Raw genomic sequence first — 25,838 nt, forward strand, 5'->3', positions numbered from 1 at the left:
TGGCTTATGGAGGGCAGTTCAAGCATAGATAACCCAGGGAAAATAAAAATTTTCATTTTTTTTTTCTATTGTCATCCTTCTTTTAATCTCAACTTTCACCTCCATCTAGAAGAAAATGCTTTTTTAAGATGAATTTATTCTCTTATAGTCATTAAGTCTCTATCATGATGTTAATAAAATAATGAAATGACAAAACATGGGAAGAATGAGGTGACCTATGACTGGGCACTAGGATGCATGGTGAGATGAAATATGCACCAAATCAAAAAAGGAAAAAATTTTTTTCCCACAGTTCCAACCAGAGAGGCAAGGAAAGCAAAGACAGAGCAATAAGACTCTTAACGTTTTAAAATATAAGAGTTGGAAGGAACACTGCATTTGGCCCAAATTCCTCTATTTGATCCCAATAATATTGGAATCCTTTGCAAATTCTTTTTCATAATATTCATTTATTTGAAGTAGTGTCACGTCAGTTTCTTCTCCAGACTAAATAATTAGAATTCCTTTACCCCTTTCTCAATCGATGTCAAAGTTATAATACATGCAAAAATTTTAGAGCTTCTTTGTTCAAATCCTGAATTAATTTATATACTCATATTTTGGATCCTAACTGAGCTAATCTCTATAATATTTTAATTGGGTGGTTAAATTCATTTTTGTGACTATGACGTATTTGAATGTTGAATAATTATATTCCAGTGTGTCTTCCCTTTCTGTTAGTTTGCTTTTTCCATACTACATTTGTATTGTAGCCTTGCCTCACATTAATAAGTGTGCTACAAGGATATTATAATTGCTTTTAGCCAAGAGAGATTCTACGTGAAATATTTTTATGACTTCTCAATATGGCAAATTTAGGCATTAAAGTAACTCTCTCTGTCACAATTAATGTTTAATTTGGATTTTTGTAATATTAATAGATACATATTAGACTATATTTATTGAAATAAATGCCAGTTTTCCCAGGGGTTCAAAGTCATTGTGGTACAACTCAATATACTCATAGGCTGATACCTTTCCTAGCTGTTGGTTATTCTTCTATGTCATGGTTGTTACCATTCGGCTTCGTTGAATAAAATATTTCTTCTTTCCTTTGCAATTGATGGTGTCTAGGATGACCAAGAAGGACTAGTGGTTGAAATGCACTGACAGTTAGAACCCTGAGCAAAATTTGATCTATAATGACATGTTTCCTCAGGCTAGGTCTTCTGGTTTAATAACTATCCTTCCTATGCCTTTACCTTCTCCATCTTCATTGGAGATTCTTATTTTTTAACTGTAATGTAAGTTATCCAAACTGTTTTGATATGTTGGTAAGTTCTAGAAAATATTCTGGTAAAAATAAGTACAGAAGGGTTTCCCTGGTGGCGCAGTGGTTGAGAGTCCACCTGCCGATGCAGGGGACACGGGTTCGTGCCCCGGTCTGGGAAGATCCCACACGCCACGGAGCGGCTGGGCCCGTGAGCCAGGGCCGCTGAGCCTGCGCGTCCGGAGCCTGTGCTCCACAACGGGAGAGGCCACAACAGTGAGAGGGCCACGTACTGCAAAAAAAAAAAAAGTACAAAAAAGAATCTGACCCAATTTAAACAGAATGTTAAAATGGAAGTGACCCCAGAGAATACTAGTGTTGTATAATAGACATATAATATGTGCCACAAATGTAATTTAAAATTTTCTAGTAGCCAATTAAAAAAAGTAAAAACAGGTAAATGCAATGCATCCAGATTATTATCATTTCAATATACAATCAGTATAAAAGTATTAATGAGATATTTCACATTCTTTTTTTCATACTAAGGCTTCAAAGCCCAGTGTATGTTTTACATTTCCAGTACCTCTCTGTATGGACTAGCCACACTTCAAATGCTCAATATCAACATGCGCATAAGGGCTAATCACACTGGACAGTGATGGCCTAGATAATTTTCTTATTGTTATAAATGTAGAGCCCACATTGAGAGAAAACAAATGGCATACCCAGGGTATCAGCTAGACAGTGCCAACAGCCAGATCTAAACCCTACACTCTAGCTCCCAGTTGAGCACTCTTTCAGCTCTGTTGTAGAACAGACACAGTGGTGGAATAAGGTCTGGGACTTCAACAAGATTGTGAACACTCTTTCATTATAATAAAAATCAACTTTGGATGAGCACTTACTATATTTCAGACATCATACTAGGTAGTTTATCATGACTGCTTGAGATGACCTTGCAGGATAGCTATTTGATCCCTGTTTCCAGAATAACTTATCAAAGCTCAGACATCATTAACTACCTCCAAAGTGGCCAAACTTAGAAGCCAGTTCTGTCTGACCACAGAACCTGATATCTTTTTCATACACACCACAACCTTTCTCTCCAGTCCAAGACCCTCTAAGACTACAACTCCAAGCATGATCTGAGGACGAGCAGCATCTCTGTCATCTGGGAGTCTGTTAGAAATGCAGAATCTTAAGCCCCATTCCAGCCCTGCTCACTGCCTTTCACCAAGATCTGAGGTGGTTAGTAAGAAATCTAAGACAATTCAGTAAAATACCAAATCTCTCTATGAATTGAAAGAACTTCCCAGAAAAATAGTACATTTGTACCTTTGTCAGGCACATGGTAGATAATCAGAAATACCTTTGGGATTGATTTGAAACATGCAAAGAACAGCGCTAGCTTGGACATTTAAGGAAGAAGAAACAGGAACAGAAATTTTAATTAAAACGAGTTTCCAGAGCTCAAATCTTGAAATTACAAAATGTTTCATCTACCGCTGCAACACCTGCCTCCTTCTCTCTTAATCTGTTTTTCCTATGCCATAGGTATGTGAATTTCTAATCCCACCAACTTCATTGAGTAATGGGAAATGTTAATTCGAATAGGAGTATGTCAACATTACACAGGGAAAAGTGGTACAAAGGCATCTTCACCATACACGAAAAGCAATGAATGGGCCTAATAGAATTATCAAGATGTGGTAGTTCCTGCCAGGATTTGCAGCTCACCATATTTTGGCTCCCAAGAGTGCTGTCGCATTTCTTGAAACTGGGCTCTAGCTGGGATTTCCTTGGTGTTCCTAAATGTGGCTCTCGCTTTTGAGTCGAAGGTTGATTGTGAATTTATCCTGAACTTCTTCAATCACATTTTCAGTATTTTTCTCACGTGCCATGATGCCCTCAGCTCTTTCTTTTGACATGAGGCAGTTAATTAAGTAGGTGCTAATACATCTAGACATTCTGCATGGAAACTGAAAACCATGAGCAACCCAGGTCCTCTCCAGAAGGTTGAATTTCTGTGAGTCCTGTTTAGTGAGGTGTTTCACCCTCTTTCCCATTTCTTAAGTCAATGGGGGCATTGCTGGCTATTTTTGTCCTTTAGAAAACAACAGCAGCGTGATGTATAATAGCAGCGCTTCTAACCAATATTTGATTGTGTCATGCAGGGACCGCGCAAGCTGTGTGTTAAAGAGATGAACAGTGGCATGGCAAAAAAGCAGGCCTGGCTTATAAAAAACAAAATCAAGGCTTTTTATGCAGCAGTGGCAGCATATTGTTTCAGGGATGGTGTCCGAAGTCTCCTTCAGGTAAGGCTGGCATTGAGGGAATGAGTACAGAGGCAAAAGACAATTAGCACTCCATTTTAATGAAGCTCCCAAATGGAATGGCTCCAGTTGGGCAGACTAGCATCAGAGATCAATGCAGATGGTGAAGGAATTCATTTTGAATTCCTGGGGATAGGCAAAGCTAAAACAGAAGCAGAGAGGTTCTATTACAATGAACTATGAGTGATTCACTGGAAATGGAAAATGAGGTTGCCTTTGGCCAACAGCATATATTCTGTCCCCATACTTATTGAAATGCAAATTTGTTCTGATCGTTGACATTCAAGATCCTATTAAAACTTCAAACTATTTTTACATCTCACACTGAATATAGCAATGCTCAAGTCAGGCATTCTTTTCCTTTTTTCTTTTGCAAATGGTGCGAGGGCAGCTGCAAGACTGGACTAAATAAATTCCTGGTGATCCCAGGCATAAAATCTCCCTCTCCTCCTAAATCATTTCCAGAATGTTAAATAAAATGTAATAATATCTGTGGTTCAACACTAAAGCCCACAGTCCTTCCATCTTTTCTCCCTTATTCTTTCCTTTTTTCCTCACCTTCTATAATAAATATATAGAGTCCTTCCCTAGTTCTGATTTTCATAATTTAGAATGCCAGGGAATCCTAAAACAATCCAAGAGAAACTCAGAATTATAGGGTTTGGTTTTCTAATAATTTGGGCTTTAGTATGGTTGGAAAAACCTGATTCTACATATACTAAATGATGTATTTAGCTTTTAGAATTGCCACCTACAGGAGTGTCAAAATTCAGGATTGCTTCCAGGTAACTCTGATGGCTTATACAGGCAAGAAAGAAAACATGTTGATTAAATTGTAATATTTTGGAGAGTAAGAGTATTTGATGCATTTCTGTCTGCAGAGAAACCATTTCTGAAAGATCCAGTACCCCCATGAGTCTCTTTTCATCTGTTTTTAATTTGATAAACCACAGAAATAGGTGTCATTGCAAGATGCTGATTTTTCTTTCAGTAGTGAGTTACTTTTGAGTAGCTCTTTGGTTAAATACATTGGGAAGGTTACACATTTAATGTAAAATTATCATGTAAGATTAGTAAAATAATAAATTTCAACTAGGAATGAGAGGACAGACACAAAATAAGAAGAGGGAGTGAAAGGACATTGGTATGGAAAACAATTCGTATGCTAATCCAGAAGAAATTGTAAAAAATTTCGACAGTGCATAAAGCTTGTTCACCCGAATTTCTTCAAAGAAAAATGGTGGAGCACAGAGGGGTCATGACAAAAAGGGCAGGACAGAGTGGCATCAAAGGGAAGCAACGACAACTACAGCATTTTGAATAAAGGAATTATGGCATGAATGACCACATCCCCAAACTGTAGACATGGAAAAGACTACATCTATACTGCCGTGCACCTGCCAGGGGCCAGATGACAGCTCTAAGAGGAGCTGTTCTGCTACCTGTACATTTCTAAGGGCAATACACCAAATGTGGTGGAGGCAAAGTTTATTTCAGGAACCCTCCATCAATGCCGATCTCTTTCCACTTGCTACTGTCCCCTCTAAAATACCCCCCTCTGATCATTTGTTTCACTCTTCCCATAATCCAGAATATCCTTCCTTCACTTCCACTGCTCTCCTTACCTTTAATTGTCAACATCTAACCAACCTGCAAGATCCAAAACAAATGCCACCTCTCCCGTGAAACCATTCATGAATCCTTAGCTGGAATTCACATTTTCTTCCTTTATGCTTCCATATGATTTCCTACTGCATTTGCACTTGAATTATAATTATTATATATCTCATCACCTCAACCTTATTCTAAGCTCCTTCATGCCCAAGAATATGCCTCACTACTCTCTCACAGCACCTAACACAGCACTGTGCAATTAATAGGTGTTCAGTAGTATTGCCGGATTAAATTTAATTAACTGGAAGCCGTATTCTGTCATCTAATGGGGGGAATGAAACTTCTGATATGGAAGATGGCTATTCATGTTACTGTCATGTAAGAGATTTAGGTCCTGGAAACATAGTTCAGTTATTCTTCAATAAATAATGTAAGTAGAAGTTTCAGCGATCCTTCTATATAAGAATTTTCCAAACATGGATTTTATTGCTAATGACATTATGGATATAGCAGGTGGAAATGAGCTTTGAACCACTAAGTTACAACACGCATGCCAACAGATAAGCCGATCCTCACTTGACTTTAAATTATTGAACCATTTTAATGAGTGTATCAGAAGAAATGCAAATGACTGCTAATTTAGAAAAGCTTCATTTCTGTCATCTAAAATCCATTTATGGCTGAGATGATTTAGAACTAATCTTTCTATTTTATGCTTGAGTACAGGCATGAAGGACATGCACTAAGATGTAATCCAATCTTCAGAATCTTCAGAACATTACATCAGTGCTCTTTTGGACATTATTTTTCACTTGCAGTGGTAGTTTCCTGGCCTGGTAAGGATTGCCCATGTGTTTATCTCCTCTGTTTAGGCCTCAGGCTTAGGAAGAATGAAACCAAACACTCTGGTGATTGGATATAAAAAAAACTGGAGGAAGGCTCCCCTGACAGAGATTGAAAACTACGTGGGAATCATACAGTAAGTGATGGCTTTCAAGACGTGCTCTTGCTTATAAAGCACTAACCAGGGCAGTACATAACTGACACTGTTGTACAGAATAAATTGCCTGAGAAGAAGACATTCCCCTGGTACTCTGAATTCTTTACCAAAGTGAGAAAACACTGCCAATATAATAGAACTTGAGGGGATCACAGCATCAGAGGAGGCAGGGTTGGGGAAATTTGGTGTCAAAGAAAAAGGTAAATATTAAGAGTTACAATCTTAAAACCTATGTATAAGAGCAAAAGCAAAGGACAGCTAGGTAAGGAAGGAACTGTTCTTTCAAAACACTTGGATCTTTGGTTGACTGGTGTGCTCAATTCAGTCGTTGTCTTATCCCGAGCCTTGGATAATGAGTGCACTACCCCGGAGCCTCAGCTCTCCCTTTGCTGATGTAGCAGTGTTGGTTTATAGACAAAAAGTGAGTTTTAAAAGGTATGTGACATCTAATATCTAAAAATTGAAGAAGTCTTGGGAAAGGGATAATAATGATAACCCTTAAAAGACTAGCCAGTGCCAGGCTAATGTCCTTAACGTGAATTATCCCACTAAATTCTCACAAGAAGTGTTTGAAGTAAGTACTTCAAATGGGAAGTACTGTTCCCATTTTTAAAGTAGAAATACAGACATTAAAAATTAAGTAAAATGCAGAAAAGGACAGAGTTTTATAAGTGACAAAGCTGGAATTCTGACCCAGGACCAACTGAATTCAAAGTTTAAACTAATGATCCCAATGCTATGTGACCTCCAAAAGTATATAAATACACAAAGTATTACCTGGCTTGGTTCCTTCTTTTGAGTAAGAGGAAACAAATTCTACACATACAGAGAAGCTCAGGGTGTCCTCAGTGACCATTCTAGAAAATTGAGCCTTTCTTCCAGGCCTGAACATACTTAACCAGCTTTGTCTCAAGGGGGGCAATGTTAGCTACCCCTAACAGCCGTCTTTTGTGTCAACAGCTCTGAAAATGGAAGATTTCCTCTGTCTGGGTTCTGACTTCGCTCTGATTTCATACCACAGGGCGGAGAATGTGCTGAGAGGTCTGGCTGCACTTAAAAGTCCATAATACACAGGAAAGAAATCCTCATCCCTGCAAAGCAAGCATATACATAGTGCTCCTTATACTAGGATCTGTCCTCCGGCCCCTGCTAGAATGAGCATCACATTTACCATTATTTGGGGGAGATTTAGGGAACATAACAAAAGTATTCTAATATTAGTCCTATCAAAAAGAAGCATAAGAAAATAATTTTCATCTTCTGAAATTATATGCATTACTGACCAAACAAACATTCACTTAACAGTCCTCTTAACCTGGGGAACCCATGTATTAAATGTATCCTCCTGAATTGTGTTCCCTAAACATATAAAGGCTGGATGCCACGTGCTGCTATCTGGCTCCTGCTGGTGCTCTAAGTTCAGTAGGTTAAGGCTAAACCAGGTGATCAGGGACAGCATTTTGCCAGGCTTAGCAAACAGCATTTTGATATATTTTAAATCACAGTCAGTTGCTGACTAGACATTCTTAGAAATGGATTAGATCCACACTCTGTCATCCAGATTCTTCAGTAAAATGTTGTCCTCACCTTTGGGAACAAAAAAGCGTGGAGCAAATAGGAAGAAATATGTGAATCTTCAGTCAAAGAGTCCATCAGTTGATACAAAATTATTTGAGTTCGTCTTCCAAACTCCCTACCATCCAAAACGTTCTAAAAATTCAAAGGACCAAAATAATCAAACCCAGTAATATCAAGCTGAGGAGACTTCTGGCTTTTGTACCAAATTAATGATTGGTCTTCTTGGTAATAAAGTTCAGTGTTAAGGTGGCTCAAATTTGTAATAGTATAAAACTTAGCTGGTTTGGTGAAGTTAAATGACTTTATTACGACAGCACTGGGGTCAATACAGAAGGAAGACAATCAGACATCCATGTTGTATTTCCCTTTCTAACTTTTTCGTTCTGTTCTGTTTTATGACGTAAAGCACAGTATTAGTATTAACATAAAGGGGTATCACTACAATAGTACAATATTTTACCATTTTTCTTTAACTAGTAGATTTTAAATTTCTGTAATATTCTTAAGTATGGTTTAATTTTAATTAAAATAATTTTAATGACTTAAAACAACACAAATTGTTAGCTTACAAATACATAGGTTGAAAGTCTGAGACTCAGAAAGAGAAAGACAAATACCATATGATATCACCTATATGTGGAATCTAAAATATGATACAAATGAATGTATTTACAAAACAGACAGACTCATGGACTTAGAAAACAAACTTAGGTTTACCAAAGGGGAAAGGGGGTGAGGGAGGGATAAATTAGGAGTTTGGTACTAGTGGATACAGACTACTATTTATAAAATAGATAAACAACAAGGTCCTGCTGGATAGCACAGGGAACTATATTCAATATCCTCTAATAAACCATAATGGAAAAGAATATGAAAAAGAATATATATATATATATATATATATATATAAAACTGAATTACTTTGCTGTACACCAGAAACAAATAAAGCATCGTAAATCAACTATACTTCAATTTTAAAAAAAAACTCAGACACTAACTTCCTGAGCTGGAATCAAGGTGTGGGCTGAGCTGTTTTCCCTTCTGGAGGCTCTAGGAGAGAGTTCCTGGGCTTGCCTTTTCTAGGTTCTAGAGGCTGCCCACTGCTCATGGCCCCTGCCTCTATCTGCAAAGCTCTTGACGGGTCAAGTCCTTCTCACACCACATTATTCTGACCTCCTCTTCTGCCTCCCAATTTCACTTTTAAGGACCCTTGTGATTACACTGGGCCCATCCACATTATCCAGGATAGCCTCCCCATCTCATGGTCCCTAACCTAATCGCACCTGCAAAGTCCTTTTTGCCATGTAAAGTAACATATTCATAGGTCCCAGGGATTAGAATGTGGATGCCTTTGGGGATCCACAATTATTCTGCCTAACGCAGAACCCAGATATTTTTTGTGGAACACACTGTCTATTTTTTATAATCAAGGACACCTCAAACAAGATTTATCCAAAATTTACCTTGTGGCACTTTTGCTAGAATGGATCTATTTTTTTAAGTGAAGTTCACTTACGGTTCAAATTTTGAATGGATATTCATATTATACTGAACTTATATCACTATTTGAAAATTCAGGTCTACTTTGGCTAGAGACTAGTTTGCATATCGTGAGGCAATCACAAACTGCACTGTTTCTGGGAAAGGACAACCGAACGGAAAGGTTCCTTGGGCTTCGTTCAATCCATAAATGATTGAACAAAGGAACTCCCAAGGAGAATATTTCAAATGAACTCAAAGTACTAATCAGTTTGCCCAATATTTAAGGGCAAAGAAAAAATGTTCTGCGAGAACACAGTTAAAAGAGCAAGGCTTTCTCTCCCTCCTAGATAATCTAATTCCATTGGGTTGGGTTTAGAGAAGGCACAACTGCCAATTTCAACAGGATAGAGTTGCCATGAAAAAGTGTTGCTTTAAATGGTCTCTCCAAAGTCAATGATAATAGTTCCCTAGAGGGACTGGAGACATTTTTAACTGGGAACTTGATGTCCAAAACGTTGTAGGATTCCTCCTCAATGGGTAAGAGGTTTGACTGATAAATTTCAAAGGCTCTGTGCAGCCTTGAAACTTCTGTACTAAATATTTCAGCAATTGTTTTGTTTACGGTAGAAAAGAATCAAGTATTTTAAATAATCAAAATTCTAATCTTAATCAAAATTCTAGTTGACAGTATTGTGTGAATAAGAGTTAGTTACCTTTACTCAAAATACATTTTTAAAAGACATCAAGGGAAAACAAACAGAAAAGGCTATCAGCTCCTGGCTATGTTTGAAGGTGAATTTTTGGAGTTTAATTACATTAAAATCCTAGAAGCAAGTTCAGTATTAGTCCAAACCTTGAGGATTGAAGGAGTCATTTAAATCACTAACCATTTTGCTTCCACTTGCAGTGATGCGTTTGATTTTGAGATTGGTGTTGTCATAGTCAGAATCAGCCAAGGGTTTGACATCTCCCAGGTTCTTCAGGTGCAAGGTATGTATTTTCTTTATTCAACCAATAGGTATTCATTGAGCACCTACTCCCTGCCTGGCATTGTTCTAGGTTCTGGGGATAGCACAGTACCCAATACAGACAAAACCCCCAACAGTGCAGCTCACGTTCTTGTGCTGACACGAGGTGTGTTCACTTTCCCCGTGTTTTCCTCATTGCTAATGCAAGTGGCCTTTGTCCTGCTAACCAAAAATACAGAATAATTCAGGGCAGATATCAATTATTCTTCTCGTCACAAAACCACAAAGCTAGTATCACTAAAAATAAATACCTTTGGTAAAATTAACTGCCAAATTGATTTTTGCAAGATGTTTCAGAAAATGAAGATTGTTTCCTCAGAAAATGACATGTATTTTGTTTTTAAGAGTCTATGATCTGGTTTGTAGCTAACATGGAAATGAGCCTGAATGTATCATGCTGTGAATCACCAAGCTAAGTCAGAGGCAGAAACGCTAATTCAGTTTAGTGATTCTGCTTTTTTCCCTGTAGAGGATTCCATATATTACTTGTTTAGTCTTAGAGTTTAAACACATCCTCTTGTGTATGGAGTGAAGGACACACCTAAAGAGTCGCTAAAATATTAAGATAGAACTCTAATCCATTACTTCTCTTTAGCTAAACTTCACAATAGAGTCCACTGACAACATGACACTCAAACAGAAGGTACCTCTTGTGTACCAGGCATGGTGTATATGTCAGTGCTGGGTAGACTAAGACTAATAAGAGTCTGTAATCTCAAGACACTCACAGACCCATGATGAAAATGGGTGTACTGTTAGTGTGATAATAGGGTATTATGGGAAAGAGAAAAGTGGCACTTAACTCCAAAAGGCTTCCTGGAGGAAATTACCTTTGATTTTATATCTAGTGGACGAGAAGGAGTTAACCAGGCAATGTTGGGAGAGAGAAAAATGAGAGTTTGAGCAACAGCATTCCTGGCAAAGAGGACAGCATTAGCAAAGATGTGAAGACACAGGAATATGGAGGTGGGGTATATGGGCAACCGAAAGCAGATTTGTGTAACTGAAGTGAAAAGTATGGGACTTCCCTGGTGGCGCAGTGGTTAAGAATCCGCCTGCCAATGCAGGGGACATGGGTTCCAGCCCTGGTCCGGGAAGCCCCCTTAAAAAAAAAAAAAAAAAGTATGAAGCAGACAATAGTGAAATATGAAGCTGCTGATATAAGATCCTGATTTTAAAAGGCTCATTTGTCATATTAAAAATTGTGGGCCATATTCTATAGACAATAAGGAACTGCTGAAGAGATATAAGTGAGGGAATAATATGGTGAAATTTGATTTTTAGAGCTCATACTCTTTCAGTTACATGAGGCACGGATGTGAAGAGGACTAGAATAGAGACAGAAACACAAATCAAAAAGATTTTTGTAATAATCAAAGCCAGAGAAGGTGACAGCCTGGACTAGAGCAGCTTCTCTCAGGGGATGGAGAAAAAAAGACAGAGTACGTTGGAGGTACAAAGAGCAGCATTTTAGGTTTGATAGGATGTGTGGGATATGGGAGAGGGAGGAGTGAAAAAATATCCCTTGGCTGACAATGAACGGTGGTGCTACCAATGGAAATGGGAAACACAAGAGGAAGAGCAGGTTTAATGAAGAGATGTCTGGTTCAGTTTTAAACAAGGTCCTGTGGGAAATCCTACCAGAACTGTCCAATAGGCATTTAGACAGTCCTGGTCTTGAAGGAGAAATCTGAGCTGGAGATGTCGATTTAGATGTTTTGGGTCAAACTGTGTCCTCCAGAATTCGTATGTTGTGGTCCTAACCTCAGAATGTGACTGTATTTAGAGACAGGGCCTTTAAAGAAGTAAGTAAGGTAAAATGAGATCAGTAGGTTTGGTCCTAATCCCATATGAATGGAGTCCTTATGAAAAGAGGAGATAGGGCACAGACAAGCACAGAGGAAAGATCATGTGAAGACAAAGGGAGAAGATGGCCATCTACAAACCAAGGAGAGAGGCCTCAGAATGAAACCAACCCTGCCAACACCTTGACATTGGACTTCTAGTCTCCAGAACTGCAAGAAAATAAATTTCGGTTGTGTTCTGTCCAGTCTATGGTATGTGTTATGACAGCCCCACCAAAATTAATACAAGAGACATCATAATTAAGGTGAAAATTGAAACTGTGACACTGGAAAATATAACCCCCAAAGTGTGTATAGTCAGGAGCCCCAAGGCACAGGAAAAGGGTCCCCAAGGAGGAGCAGGAAAGGAGTGGCCAGAAAAGTAAAGGAACCAGGAGTCTGTGTTGTCATGGAAGTCTTGGGAGCAGAGTGCTCAGAATGACAAGAATCATCAGCATTGTCAAATACAGCAAAAAATACCAGTAAAAGTGCAAATGAAATATAATTGACATGGCACAGATAATCTTAGAACAATTTCTGTAGAGCAGTGTTGATAGAATCCCGAATGCAGTAGGTTAAGGAGAGAATATGCGATGATGAGGCAGAGAATGTGGATGTGGCCCACCATATGAGAAGTCTGGAAGTTAAGGAGAGGAATGAGGTCGAGAAGGGTTACTACAGGAAGACCTATAGACCTTAGAATGGGAGAAAGGCTTGTTTCCAGGCTGAAAAAGATGGGCTCAAGAGAGTAGGAGAGATTGAGGATGAGGGTAAACAAAGATGACTATGGAGTAAGATCCTGGAGGAACAGGAAGAATTCAGGAAGGGGCATGAATGAAAGAGTTGGCCTAACACAGAAGAAAAATGCTTCATCTTCTAAAATTAGAGTAAAGAGGGGAGGATTGATGAAGAGGTATGTGGATTTGTAAGAGTGGTAAATTGAGGAAGATCATGCACAATAGTCTCAGTTCTAGGTAGTTGGAGTAATTTTGCTAGCTGTCCGCTTTTTCTCTAGCGACACTTGGGTACCAGGGTTTTGCCGGATAGGTTCACAGAAAGGAAAAGCCTGCAAGAGATTTGAGAGTGCAGGTGCCGAATGGGTTCAGATTCTATTTGGGCATTTCACGATTGTCTCCATCCTAACAGATGGGAACATGAGTGAATTAGGTGAATTTTTTGATGCAACAATTCTTTTCTTGCAAGGGAAGAGAAGAAAGAAGAAGAAGTTAGAAATCAAGCACTTGTAAACGATGGAGAACCACTATCTGATATGTATACTCTATGATTTTGTATGAAGAGCTTTAAAAAATAAAACTGAGAGTAGAATCCATCCTATGCAAAACTGCAATATAAAGGTTATCTTTGGTGCCTTCGGCCTTCCTTTTTTATGCCCCTTTTCTTTTTCATGGACCCTTTATATCTCCAGGTCAGATATACTAATTCTACATGGTGTTCATGATTCATTTATATTCCTTCCTAGTAGAACTTAATACATTGTAGCAACAGTAGCTCAAATTTTTGAGCACTTATTATGTGCCATGTGTTATGCTTCATGTTCACATGTAACAGTTATCATCCCAACTACCCCATAAGGAAAATACAATCATTGTCTCCGTTTTACAGCTAATAAAATTGAGGCTTCCCTAAGATTCACAGTGCTAGTAATTAGTAGAGCTAATATTAAAACCTATGTCTGTTTGAAGCCTCTATTCTACCTTGCTAAAAGGAGAGCTAGAGAGGAAATGACTTACATAATGAGAAGCATGGTAAAATCCGAGATGGGAATGGAACAAGGCTATTCCTTCAAAAACGCAGCATACAGGCTGCCTGACTGTGGTAAGACAGACATGATGTTGAGGACAATCACAAGAACCTAATATGAAGAGACCTGTTCTGTTAACCTTCTACATTTTACTTTAATTTTTCGGCCTTTTGTGCTACACTGTTTTTCCATCTAAAAAAATGAGAATGCAAAATACAATTTGTATTAAATTATACATTTGCATTTGTTTTGTATGTTGATCTCTTCAAGCTGACAGATGTGATGTAGCTCCCACCCCTCGCTGCTCCATCTGCCAAAATGCACCGTCAATTTAGTTCTATAAAGCAATACAGCAAGCAAATCCTGTATGTTTCTGAAAGAATCCTGGCAGTGAACTGCATCCCCTTCTAATTTCCCAAGGGATGTATCTAATTTATATCAACTTTGATGTCTGAAATATTTTTGCTTCTTAGTCAAGAAAGGGAAAATGCAGTAGGATGCTAATAAAATAATTGTAAGTACCAATTATCAAGAGTAAATGAAAAAACAGCGTTACACAAATACATGAACATGCAGAAAAACAACAGCATAATGATAGAAATTAACTTTACCCCACATTTCCATGCATTGTTTTGAAGTTACGTAATTTATGACACAACCCTCATGTTAGATTTTGAATTGGAAGAAATAAGGTTGCATTTCATTGTATTATGCTGTAATACAGGGCTTAATAAGAGCCTGATAAATCTTAAGTATTGCATTACAATATGTTAGTGATAATCATCATAGCTTTTCCAAAACAGACACCACAGTGTCATCACAGATTATAATTTAAAGGAAATATTAGCAATTCAGAGTGCCCATATACTGTAGTTCATAAAGCAGTGAATAGAAATCAACTTTATAGGTAATTTACCAGCTAATGACAATTATTTCTATACTGTGTCTCAGGCTTATGTGAGAATAACTTTTTATGTAAATAAGATTGATGCTCATAGCATTATTACTTGTATAGTGCAGCAACTCATCCAGTACTGATGGCTGATAGTTTCTCTTAAGAAATCAATTTATCGCCTGACAACACAAAAAAAATGCAGTATTTTCATATTGTTCACTTCCCACGGGTATTTAGCAAGTTTGCCAACTACAACATGGAGTCCAAATTGTACTGGTAGGAAATAACGTGATGAAACATGATTCGCAATATACTGCGGTCAAGTGTTCCATGTAAGTACTGCACGATTTATGACCATCTCAGAGCACAGGGTTCTGCTGTGTCTGATAGAGTGGCTTAGCAAAATAAAGACAGATGGCAGTGTAGTAAATAATTACTCGATTGGAAGGCAACCACTGCAGGATTCCTTCCTGCCTTCAATTCAACTAGACTTCACCTGGGTACAGCACATTGATTCATGTGAGCATTTACAGCTTTGAGCTGATTGATCAAGAAAGAATCATAATTTCATAATTAATAAAGAAAAAGGATGCTGTGAAGTTGGAGGATACGCAATTCCTCAGTGGGTTTCCTTGCTCTCTCTTTTGTTGTCAGATATTTGACTATTCTCTATCTTTCAGATTCAGACTGAACTGCAACGTGTAGACTCCTGCCTATTTCTAAAAGACATTGCTAAAAAAAGAAAAAAAAAAGACTGGAAATAGACCATTCGAGGCAATCTTGACAACTAAACTGAATTTCAAAATAGTCACTCCAGTTGGTTACCATGCAATCAGTTTATAAAGGACTAGAAAATAAACTACTGTTCAAGTGGTTTTGGCATTTGCATGAGGATACAGCTCGGGATTCACTCTTTGTTTTTCCTATGAGAACTGTTTTGGGGAACGTATGACGACTCAGAAACTCACTGTCAACTGATAGATCCTAAAAGTCTAAGCTTTTTCTTCCATCATTAGAACCTCTGGGATCCTCTTAATCTTGGCATGAGAGAAGGGCAGGCTTTTACTCTCTCTCCCTAGCTATGTGGCTTTGTAAATGTGATATAATATGAAACTAATATGCAAGATTCAGAGTCCCACCAGATGCCCAGGTGGTGGCCCTTTCCAGGGTAAGGAGCCCTTTCCTTCCTGCTCATTCTTCGGATTAATCCCACCTGTCCTACCTTCTGTCCCATTCCAGCCCGGTTTGTACCATCAGCTGCTATTGGCCCCTCTTTTTATAACTCTGTATATATCATTAACTCTACTTCTTGCAAACATTGTCTTTTGTACCAACCCCCCTTACATACACACATACTGTACACACTCCCACCCCTGACAACAGTTCACATGTTTTTCTTCCTTTATAGAGATAATGCTGTTAAATGTTTTGAACTGTACTGAACAGAATTGAGCTGTTCTTTTATTTCAACAAACTATTCTTGAGTGATTATGGCGGTGAGCACTAGCAAGGCAGGGGCACAACTAAGAATGTGAGAGGGAGTCTGGGAAGCCTAAGCATGGGTTTTGGAATCAGACAGGCCTGGGTTCAAACTCAGCTATCCAAATGGGAATAATTATAGTACCTACCTCACAGATTTGTTGCTTGGATTAAAGGATATGATGGCTGCAAAGTATTTGGAATTGTACTTCCCACAAAATAAACTTTCAGTAAATGGTGGTAATGAAATATGACATAAGCTACCCTCCAGGAGTTTGCAGACTAGTGGGGTTATAATAGACATGTATCTTAAAACTCTATTCTATGTCACATAGTTATAGTTAGTGGGATAAAGGTTGAGGAAGAATATTATGGAAATATGGAGTATTACAGAAATTTCTCTGACAGAAATTTGAGGATGGTTTTTTCAAAAAATGCATACTGGGTATTTTTTCAATAGACAGATATTGGCAGTCAGAGCATATCACTGATGAACGACGGTAGAAGGATGAACACTAGAATTGGAAACAGAAGACCTGAGTCACTAGCTATGCAACCTTGGACAAATCACTTGAATAGTGTGAACCCAAGTTTCCTTCACAGCAAAATGGGGAGAATGAGGAGAATGCTACTAGCTCTGCCTGCATCCCAGTATTGGTGCTGGGATGAAATAAAATACCATTGGAAAGGGCACTGTGAATCCTGAACATCACAGTGTATGGTGGTGGTGGAAACAGTAAAGAAATGAGTAGTTTTCAGTCAGCCTCGTGGAAATCAGTTTACGTCTATCTATTCCTACTCCCTTGCTTTATCTCTCCTGTGATTAATGGTACACTTTTGCAAGTCAGCTAGCCAGTACTTCAGTTGAAAGAAATGTTTGGACAAAGTCTACTCGTGATTTTGCATGCAAACAGAGGCAAACAGTAGGCCAGATAGATTAATTCAGGAGAACAGATAATCAAAATGTCACTTCTACCTAGCACTGAAAAGAGAAAAGGAGGGAGTGCACAGAAGGAGGCCTTAGATCATCTACAAAGTGAATAGTTAAGAATTAACTTTAATAAGAATTTGCAAAATCACTGTGAGTGGTCATACCACCGTGTGGATCTGAAAATCCAAGATGTCCAAGCAGGCAGATTTTAGCCTTTAGAATTGACTCTGTCACCCTCTGTCTCTGTCGTCTCTGAGGGAACTGCTGAATCTGACTCATTCACACAAAGTCTAGTTTTGTCTCTCAGGCCTGGGATTTTGCAGTTTGCTCTGTCCTGGATAGGCTTTGTATATACCTTTGAGCAAATTATTGGAGCAGCTCCCAGTTCACTCAGCCAGCTGAATCCTTACAAAGGAGGATTTATTTACTTTTCCTCCTTTGTCCAAATTAGAGGACAAAGAACATGGCAAGTAGTGGCTAATCACAGGGTATGCTGGAGCCTGCTAAAAAAAGAAAAGTAAAAGAACCCCCTCCCCAGTGTAACCCTTGCAGTTGCCCCCAAAGCAGCTCACAAATACGTGCCTTCCAGATGACTGCAAAGAACAGGTTACCCCATAGCTGACCCCTGCAACAACCCATAGAATGGGTAATAGCTAGTGACCCATCACCCAGGACAATGATGCTGCTTTTCTGGGGCAGCCTGTCATATGTACCCATATCCTTAGAGTCTTCTCTTTAAAATGACAATTTTGAGGGGACCATAGTTTTGGGGCATTAATTTGGCATTACATCATGTGCCTGAGTGTTTAGGTTCATCTGAGGATAAAGAGTTGGAGGTTAATAAAAACAACCCTGAAATAATAGCAATAAGCCAACAGCAGAAGGTCTTCATAGAGGAGAGCATACAGAACTTGGAGTCAAGCAGACTTCTTTGCACTGGAACCCTGTTATTTGCTGGGCGACATCAGACAAATTATTTAAACTTTCTGAGCCTCAGTTTCTTCATCTACAAAATGAGGATAATAATAGTAACTTTCTCAGAGTTGTCTGGGAATGAATAATATGCAGCACAGTCCCTGGCACCCAAGAGTGTACAATAAATATTAAATTCTAAAATAACTCCCAGCCTTCTCAAAATACTTGATTTGCTTTGCATGACTAAGCCAATTTCCAGAAGTTGCATCAATACACTGCCTATAGAAATGCACTCATTGCTTTGTTCTCTAAGGAGCAACAAAGCACTGTTCAGGAGCTGTTTATTCTTTTTACAAAGCTAGGAGGGTGGGAAAGGCAAAAGGCTACAGTTTTCCATTTCACAGATAGGAAATCAGAGGCAGAGGAAAAGTAAATGACTTGCCCAATGTCACATAAAGCCAGGAGCAGAGCTGTAATTGGTTATGACCCCCAGTGCAATGCAGCTTGTGTTCACCTTTTGAAAGTCAGGGGTAAGCAACTCCTGTCTAAGCTTTAATACCATCTATCTGATTTCTTAGATTTTCTATAGCTGCTTGCTGGTCTTGAGAACCTTTGAAGCTTTGGGGAAATCACATGGGTGATTTGACCTTAAGTCTCATGCCACCGGCAAAAGATTAATTGCTAGCACCTGGAAAGGGGCCAGACGATTCTGTGTAGCTGAATAACAGCACCATCTAGGGATGTGACTGTCCTGACAGATTTAGTTAGTACAAAATTGATAAATCTAGAGTTTGTATAGCTTCACTTCCCAGATAGACAAGGCAACAGGCTCCGAGAGTTGACATTTACAGTAGCCCTACCAGTGTTTCCTAACACTGAATCTAGGTTTTCTACTCTCTTCCTCGGAACCTGGCTCATTTTCTAAGGCTCTGTCTTTAGTAGGCAAGAAGATGAGGGAATCTGACAAGAGTGCCACCTTACGACTGTAAGCAAGAATGCCCATCGTTCTTTAACACAGCCATATGATTGCCTTTAAAGTCTTATTTATTTACCCTGATTCAGTGCAGGTTAAGGTAAGAGAGGGATGCAATGATCACATAGCAGCTAGGAATTTTCCGTCATAATCAGACTCCAAAAAAGATAAAAGGCAGCTAAATGCAACATAAAAGCTTGGACAGTAGGTCTAAACCCTGGACAGGACATTTTGCACAGCTTGACTCTTATTCCAGACTCCAGTGTCATGAGGCCCTTTTTAGCAATGTGGACTCCGACAGGCACACAGAAACCTCAGCTTTTCTTTCTTTTGCTTTGGTCACTCACTCCAGAAAGTATCTTTGCTTCTTGGAAAGAACTGTTGGTAGTGGATATTTTTCACTGTAATTTGTATTTGGAGCCCACAGGGTTTATTATTAGATATGGTTCTCTTTCCTTAATTCTTGTTCTCTAGTTTTATGTTTCAATTCAGGAGGCATTGCTCTGTGCCTGATATACACCCAGTATACTTCTGTAATTTTTGTCACTCCCAGTTGTAAAATATCTAGCCCAGTAGCTTAGGTCAGTAAATCAGTAGCTTTCAGTGTACAAGATCTTATTACAGTGTATCTGGTATTTTGTGTTGCCAGTAGTAAATAAAGATGGCATTAAACAGCCCCCTTTGCCCTCACACATAAAAAACCCAGTGTCTTCATGTATTATAACAACACATAGAGTCATTTTTCTGAGCTAGTCGTTACTTTCTGAATACAATTTAGTGATATACGTTATTTTAATAATCATTCAGAAAAATCATATATGTATAAATAATCATTTAATTGCATAGACACCATTTTTAATATTAAAATCATTAATAAGATTGTTCCTAGAAACTTTGCTGCTCTGAGCAGAGTAAGTGATTTTGTCTTCTTTCATCAGATGAATTAGAGAAATTAGAACAGGAGAGACTGGCTTTGGAAGCCACTATCAAAGATAATGAATGCGAAGAAGAAAGTGGAGGCCTCCGAGGCTTGTTTAAAAAAGCTGGCAAGCTGAACATTACTAAGCCAACTCCCCAAAAAGGTAAGTGCCTTTAAAATTTACAGGAAAGATTACAAGACGAGCCACGACTTGAGTGTCTATGGGGGTCAGTAGTGAGCATCTAAAACGTTGGGGACATTGAGTGTAGGTAAGGACTGAAAGATATTTCCTTAAGAGAAGACAGTAAGGCTGGGCTTCCCTGGTGGCACAGTGGTTGCGAGTCCGTCTGCCGATGCAGGGGACACGGGTTCGTGCCCTGGTCCAGGAAGATCCCACATGCCGCGGAGCGGCTGGGCCCATGAGGCCACAACAGTGAGAGGCCCGCGTACTGCAAAAAAAAAAAAAAAAAGAAGATAGTATGGCTAAAAGGTAGAAGCTATTGTAACTTATCAACAACATTCACCCCTTTGTACCATCTTACTGTAAAAACTTTGCTTTAAAATAATATTTGGTTTGGGAGTCATACAGTGCTTTAGCAGATGGAACGTCATAAAACAGAAAATTCTTAGTTAAGATGTAGAGGGGATAGAAATTAGTGACCCAGCCCCCAAACTGGTTTATCTACACCCACACACCTCACACACACCTTGCAGACATTTCAGGAGACTGAAAGTCGACTGGTATAGGTAAATAAGGGATCCAGATAGAATTCTAATTTCAAAAATGCATCTCTATCACAAACCAGAATTCCAGACTTGGAACTTCATTGACTCTAATTACCTGCAGATTTTGGCTGAATGGTACACTTATCTCTGAATGTTCAGTATACATCCCAGAAATGGAGGACCACAGAATGAGACCTTGTTATAAGTTTAATAAACAGGTGATTCAAATAACTGATTTTTTTGAAAATTGCTTTCTTTCCAGAAACACTGCCGGTTTGAGTTTAATGAGGTCCACAGCGACCTCTGCTGGTAGAAAATTAGAATGTTAACATTTCTTTCTTTCATGCACAAATAATCCTATATAGTTACTGAAGTCATTCACTGGTGTAACGCCCAGGAAAGATCATGTCTCTGGCAGGGTCTCCAAGTCAAGTAGCAAGATCCAAACTGAGACTTAGCTGCTGGTCTAGGTTAATAAGAGCCAACCTTTCAAAGAGGCCCTTCAAAGAGGTTGTCTCCTACCCTGGAAAAGGTTTGGTTCTGTTTGCTTATTTTCCTACTGTGACACAAGGACTAAATTTAACCTGTAATACAACATTTTTTTTTTTTTTTGCGGTATGCGGGCCTCTCACTGCTGTGGCCTCTCCCGTTGCGGAGCACAGGCTCCGGACTCGCAGGCTCAGCGGCCATGGCTCACGGTCCCAGCCGCTCCGCGCAATGTGGGATCTTCCCGGATCGGGGCACGAACCCGTGTCCCCTGCATCGGCAGGCAGACTCTCAACCACTGCGCGACCAGGGAAGCCCTACAACATTTTTATATATTTACACAGAATTATAGGAAATCCAAACATTTCCCTTCTTCAAACACTAGAGGTACCCTTGGGTGCCAGGAACATTCCATGGGCTAGGGGAGAACCTACTGTGCCTTTGTCCCCTTAAAAGGACATTTTCTAGAAAAATGATGTGTTTGAATCTAAAGTTGGAGTTACATCAGGTCTTTCAGGGTGTAAATATTAGAATAAGACCATCTGGATACTAACTACTATCTTCTTTCCTTTTCAATTATTTCGTGTACCCATGAGAAGAATTAACTATCCGTTGAATCTGCACTATGCAATGGTACAATCTGAAAAGCAATGGAAAATTCAGAAGTCATAACCCATACTGCTCTCTAGCTGCTGGGGAGGAGGGAAGCATTAAGGTCCTTATTAGTGAAAGTGGGACTTAGTTTTTCTGGAACGCTGTTTCTGCGTCGCAATACTTTTGGCAAAAATGTACACCTCTGAAAGTCAACATGTCTCACCGTTCAGAAAAGCAAGATTATGTTATGTTTTATTTCCAACACCTACATTTTCAAACACAGCTCTGAAGTAGGCCCCTTCACTGCTCCAGGCCTTTGTTAGCTGACCACTCTTCTGACTTAGGACCAACTCCGCCTCCAGGCACTCATACACAGTCCTCTGGATGCTTTGATTTGCTTGTAAGTGGCGGCAGAGTTTGGTCCAGTTTGTAAAGATATTTAACTTTCTCCCTTAGCGGTCCTAGGGAGATACAAACTATATGAGATAATTGCTTCAGAACCGACAGGCCCAAACATGAAAACAACAAAAGACAGAACAAAGCATCCTCAGAACCTCTTAGATCAGAGAGGAAACTCTGAAGAGGCTGTCAGCTCTACTCTAAGCACTATGCTGACACCCTCGCTTTGAAACAGAGCAATGAAGTCACAACTTTCAAAGATGTGGAAATGAGAAATAACATATATGGAGTAGGAAGGAAACCCCTACTGGGAAATAGGAGCAACGGTTCTGAGCAAACACTGCCCTAGTTCCCTGGTACACTTTTGCTGTGTCCATGTTAGGGTGGAAATTGCATTAAAATTTTTTTTTAAGTACTTTATGTACACTCTTAACTATAACTCAAGAAAAGGTGTTTTTAATCATAGTTCCTGGCTTTTTCATCTCATTCACAGAGATTCAAATAGCTCAAATGGCTTTACCTTAGATTCAGATTCCTTGAAGAGAAAACAAAAGAGTAAGCCAGGTCCACATTAGGACCAAAGGGTCACAAAAGAGTAAGCCAGGTCCACATTAGGACCAAAGGGTCATAGAGAGTCAAGATGGTCATGGTCCCTGGCAACGTTTATAATCCAGGCATTGATGGAGTTTACACCAAAATTGCGCTCAAATGAACAAACTGTCTAGTGAAGGAGTACTTCTGATACTTCTGCTTATCTCTAGAAAACCAATAACCACATGTTCTACTTCTAGGTACATCTGAAAATATAAGTTGAGTTATACCTGAAATTTGGAAAAATCGGGATATTTTGGCTTTTGTATCAGATAATTTAGCATTGGTACCTGCCTAAATAATAGTTCTGCTCTGAGAGAGATTACTAAGGATCTGAAAAAAAAATCTGCTGCTTTATAATGAAAACTGCAATCATAAGATCAATATCAAGTTTTTCTGAACTGTTGCAGGTGATCTAAATTATTGTGGAATTTGACCTTTATCTCTCCTCTTCCGGAGAAGAGGACTCACTATTTACCCATAAGTATAAAAAACACTTACAAATTCATGACCCTTCCTCTATTCTCCTGAAGAGATTTATTAGAAAGTTATTTTGCTTCTTTCCTCAAAAGACAAATGGATGTACTACTTTCTTTCTCTTTCATTACAGACAGCAGCATTAACACAATCCAGTCGATGCATGTGGGGGAGATCAACCAGAAACTGGTGGAAGCCAGCACCCAATTTAAAAAGAAGCAAGGAAAAGGCACAATTGATGTTTGGTGGTTGTTTGATGATGGAGGTAAAAAATTCCAGAATATACACTAGGGAGCAGAATTTCTATGTTGATAAATTTAACAAACTGCATGGGAACGTATATGAAACGATATCAGTTAAAGAACAACATTTCCGTGTTCTCCAAAGATTTAAATTAGGTAGGAGCTATGAATGTGGGAAAGAATAAAGATATGAAGCTACTCATTTCCTTTCAGTTGGATATGCTCATTCTTTTGTCATAATCTACTCTCTTTTTGTTGTTAGGGTTAACACTCCTTATCCCCTATATCTTGACTCTCAGAAAAAAATGGAAAGACTGTAAATTAAGAATCTATGTCGGAGGGAAGATCAATCGCATTGAAGAAGAAAAAATTACGTAAGTAATTTATCACTCCTGTGTTTGGATGTTTGCTGTTTTAATGCTTTAATTTTAAGAACTGTAAGCATCTTTGAGGCACAATAAATTTAAAGACAAAGTCACCATGATAGGCCTCAAGCTTACATGTCTCTGGTCAGTAAATTATCTGTGTAATTTTTCTAATCATTGTCTTCAGTCCTTTTATCCCCTTCCACAAATGCTTCCAACAAGCATTTGGCACAGAAGCCTCATCTCAAGTCTTGAATGAGAGTATCATTATCTTGTATAATGTTTATTTTGTTCTGACTGGTAAATGCATCCAAGAAAGGAAGAGCCTGAAGGCATCTGTGTCCAATAGTTTCTTCTGGGAGATTCAAACCTGTTAATTCACAGCAGTCACTCTAGCACAGCACACTTAGAAGAGAACAGAGAGACTACATCTGGTCCGAGCCACAGCTCTGCCACCAACAAGCTGCAGGACTTTGCAACAGTCACTGCACATATCTGGGTCCCCAGTTTTTCACTTGTAGTATGAAAGTGTTTAAATGGATGACTGTTGATGGCTCTTCTAATTAAAAAAATAAATAAGTCCCACGGTGTTAAGTCTGTGTCTCTCTTATTACTTTAGTCATGGAGAGTTGATCTGTAGTTTTGAGAGCAACAAGCATGCCGAGAGTGTGGTGTATCCAAAGGTCTCGGGCGGGAATCTGGAGAATGCCCTTTGGCGGCATTTGGTCCCTCATGACATGCCTAAGTCCTAGCCCTTCCTGGAACTGCTACTTCTAGAAATCACAAAATAATGACTGGCTCTTATTCAGTAGTTTTCCACATTTTCTCCCCACTCTTAGAAAGATATTATAAATATTTAATTCCTCGTAAAGAGAGTCATACTAAAATGGAAACTAACATGAGATCTACAATAATTTATATTTTCTTAAAGCCTCTAGTACCTTATTGGGACAAGTGATAAAATTTGAAAATGGTGGTGGATTAGATGGTAGTAGGGCATCAGTGTTAAATTTCCCGATGTCAAAAACTGTACTCTGTTAATAAAAGAGAATGTCCTTGTTCTTAGGAAATACCCACTAAAGTATTTACAGGTAAAGGGGCCTGATATCTGCAACTTACTTTAAAATGGAAAATAGGTAGGAGGTAGAAAGCCAGCAAGCAAAAAATATACAGATAGACAGATGTAGATAGAAAAAGAGAAAAGGAGAATGACAGATCAAATGGGGCAAAATATAAACAGTTGGTGAATCTGAGCTTTCTTTGCACTATTCTTGTAACTTTTTTGTAACTTAGAAATTATATCAAAATTTTCAGTTTCTAGGGGAAAAAAACCTTTAATCTATAATGATGCAATAATATATAATAATTATTAGTTTCTCAGTAGTTTGTCAGTAACTCTATAAAAATTATCCATAATAGTCAATAAGTATTGGAACTTGCTCTCTTTTTTCCAAATGATAAGGAAGAGTGGACAGCTCCACAATATCTTCCCTGAAACATGAAGGCAGAGCTGGGTTTGCTGTTTCCAGTGACTGCACCTACAGAAATTTCTCCTTGCCTTCAATGGAATAACTTGGTCCACATTTATCTGTATTCATCAAGTACTGTAATGAAAATCAAACACTAACCAAAGCCTTTGTCCAAAATCTAAGCTGAAATAAGACATGAAATCAAAACTCTTTGATTGAAAATAGCTAAATATGCAACGATGAAGTGTTTCTCTCTTATATTTTCAGAATGGCTTCCCTCCTGAGCAAATTTAGGATAAAATTTGCAGACATCCATGTCATTGGTGACATCAACATCAAGCCAAACAAAGAAAGGTATGAAACATTGAACAAGATCCATTGTTTATTCGTGGTACTCTCGCCTTCTCTTCTGTGTTAATTATCAGAAGGTAAAAAAATGTTATGGATTTACTGCAGTGACTCCTGATAGGGTATAATAAAAAGG

The 25,838-nt window shown here is 38.7% G+C and overlaps 1 protein-coding gene across 3 annotated transcripts in view; it reads left to right on the forward strand.

The window, feature by feature from the left end:
- SLC12A1 (solute carrier family 12 member 1) overlaps positions 1-25,838 on the forward strand; it is an 89,895-nt gene that overhangs the window by 55,522 nt on the left and 8,535 nt on the right. For all 3 annotated transcript variants that reach the window (XM_060149422.1, XM_060149409.1, XM_060149413.1), the window contains exons 17-23: positions 3,427-3,567; positions 6,072-6,178; positions 10,167-10,249; positions 20,025-20,168; positions 23,412-23,543; positions 23,783-23,894; positions 25,622-25,708. In XM_060149422.1, coding sequence (XP_060005405.1) covers positions 3,427-3,567; positions 6,072-6,178; positions 10,167-10,249; positions 20,025-20,168; positions 23,412-23,543; positions 23,783-23,894; positions 25,622-25,708 — 806 coding nt within the window. The remainder of the gene's footprint in view (positions 1-3,426; positions 3,568-6,071; positions 6,179-10,166; positions 10,250-20,024; positions 20,169-23,411; positions 23,544-23,782; positions 23,895-25,621; positions 25,709-25,838) is intronic.

This window comes from Lagenorhynchus albirostris, chromosome 1 (genome assembly GCF_949774975.1).
Source record: "Lagenorhynchus albirostris chromosome 1, mLagAlb1.1, whole genome shotgun sequence".
Classification (NCBI taxonomy): Eukaryota; Metazoa; Chordata; class Mammalia; order Artiodactyla; family Delphinidae; genus Lagenorhynchus; species Lagenorhynchus albirostris.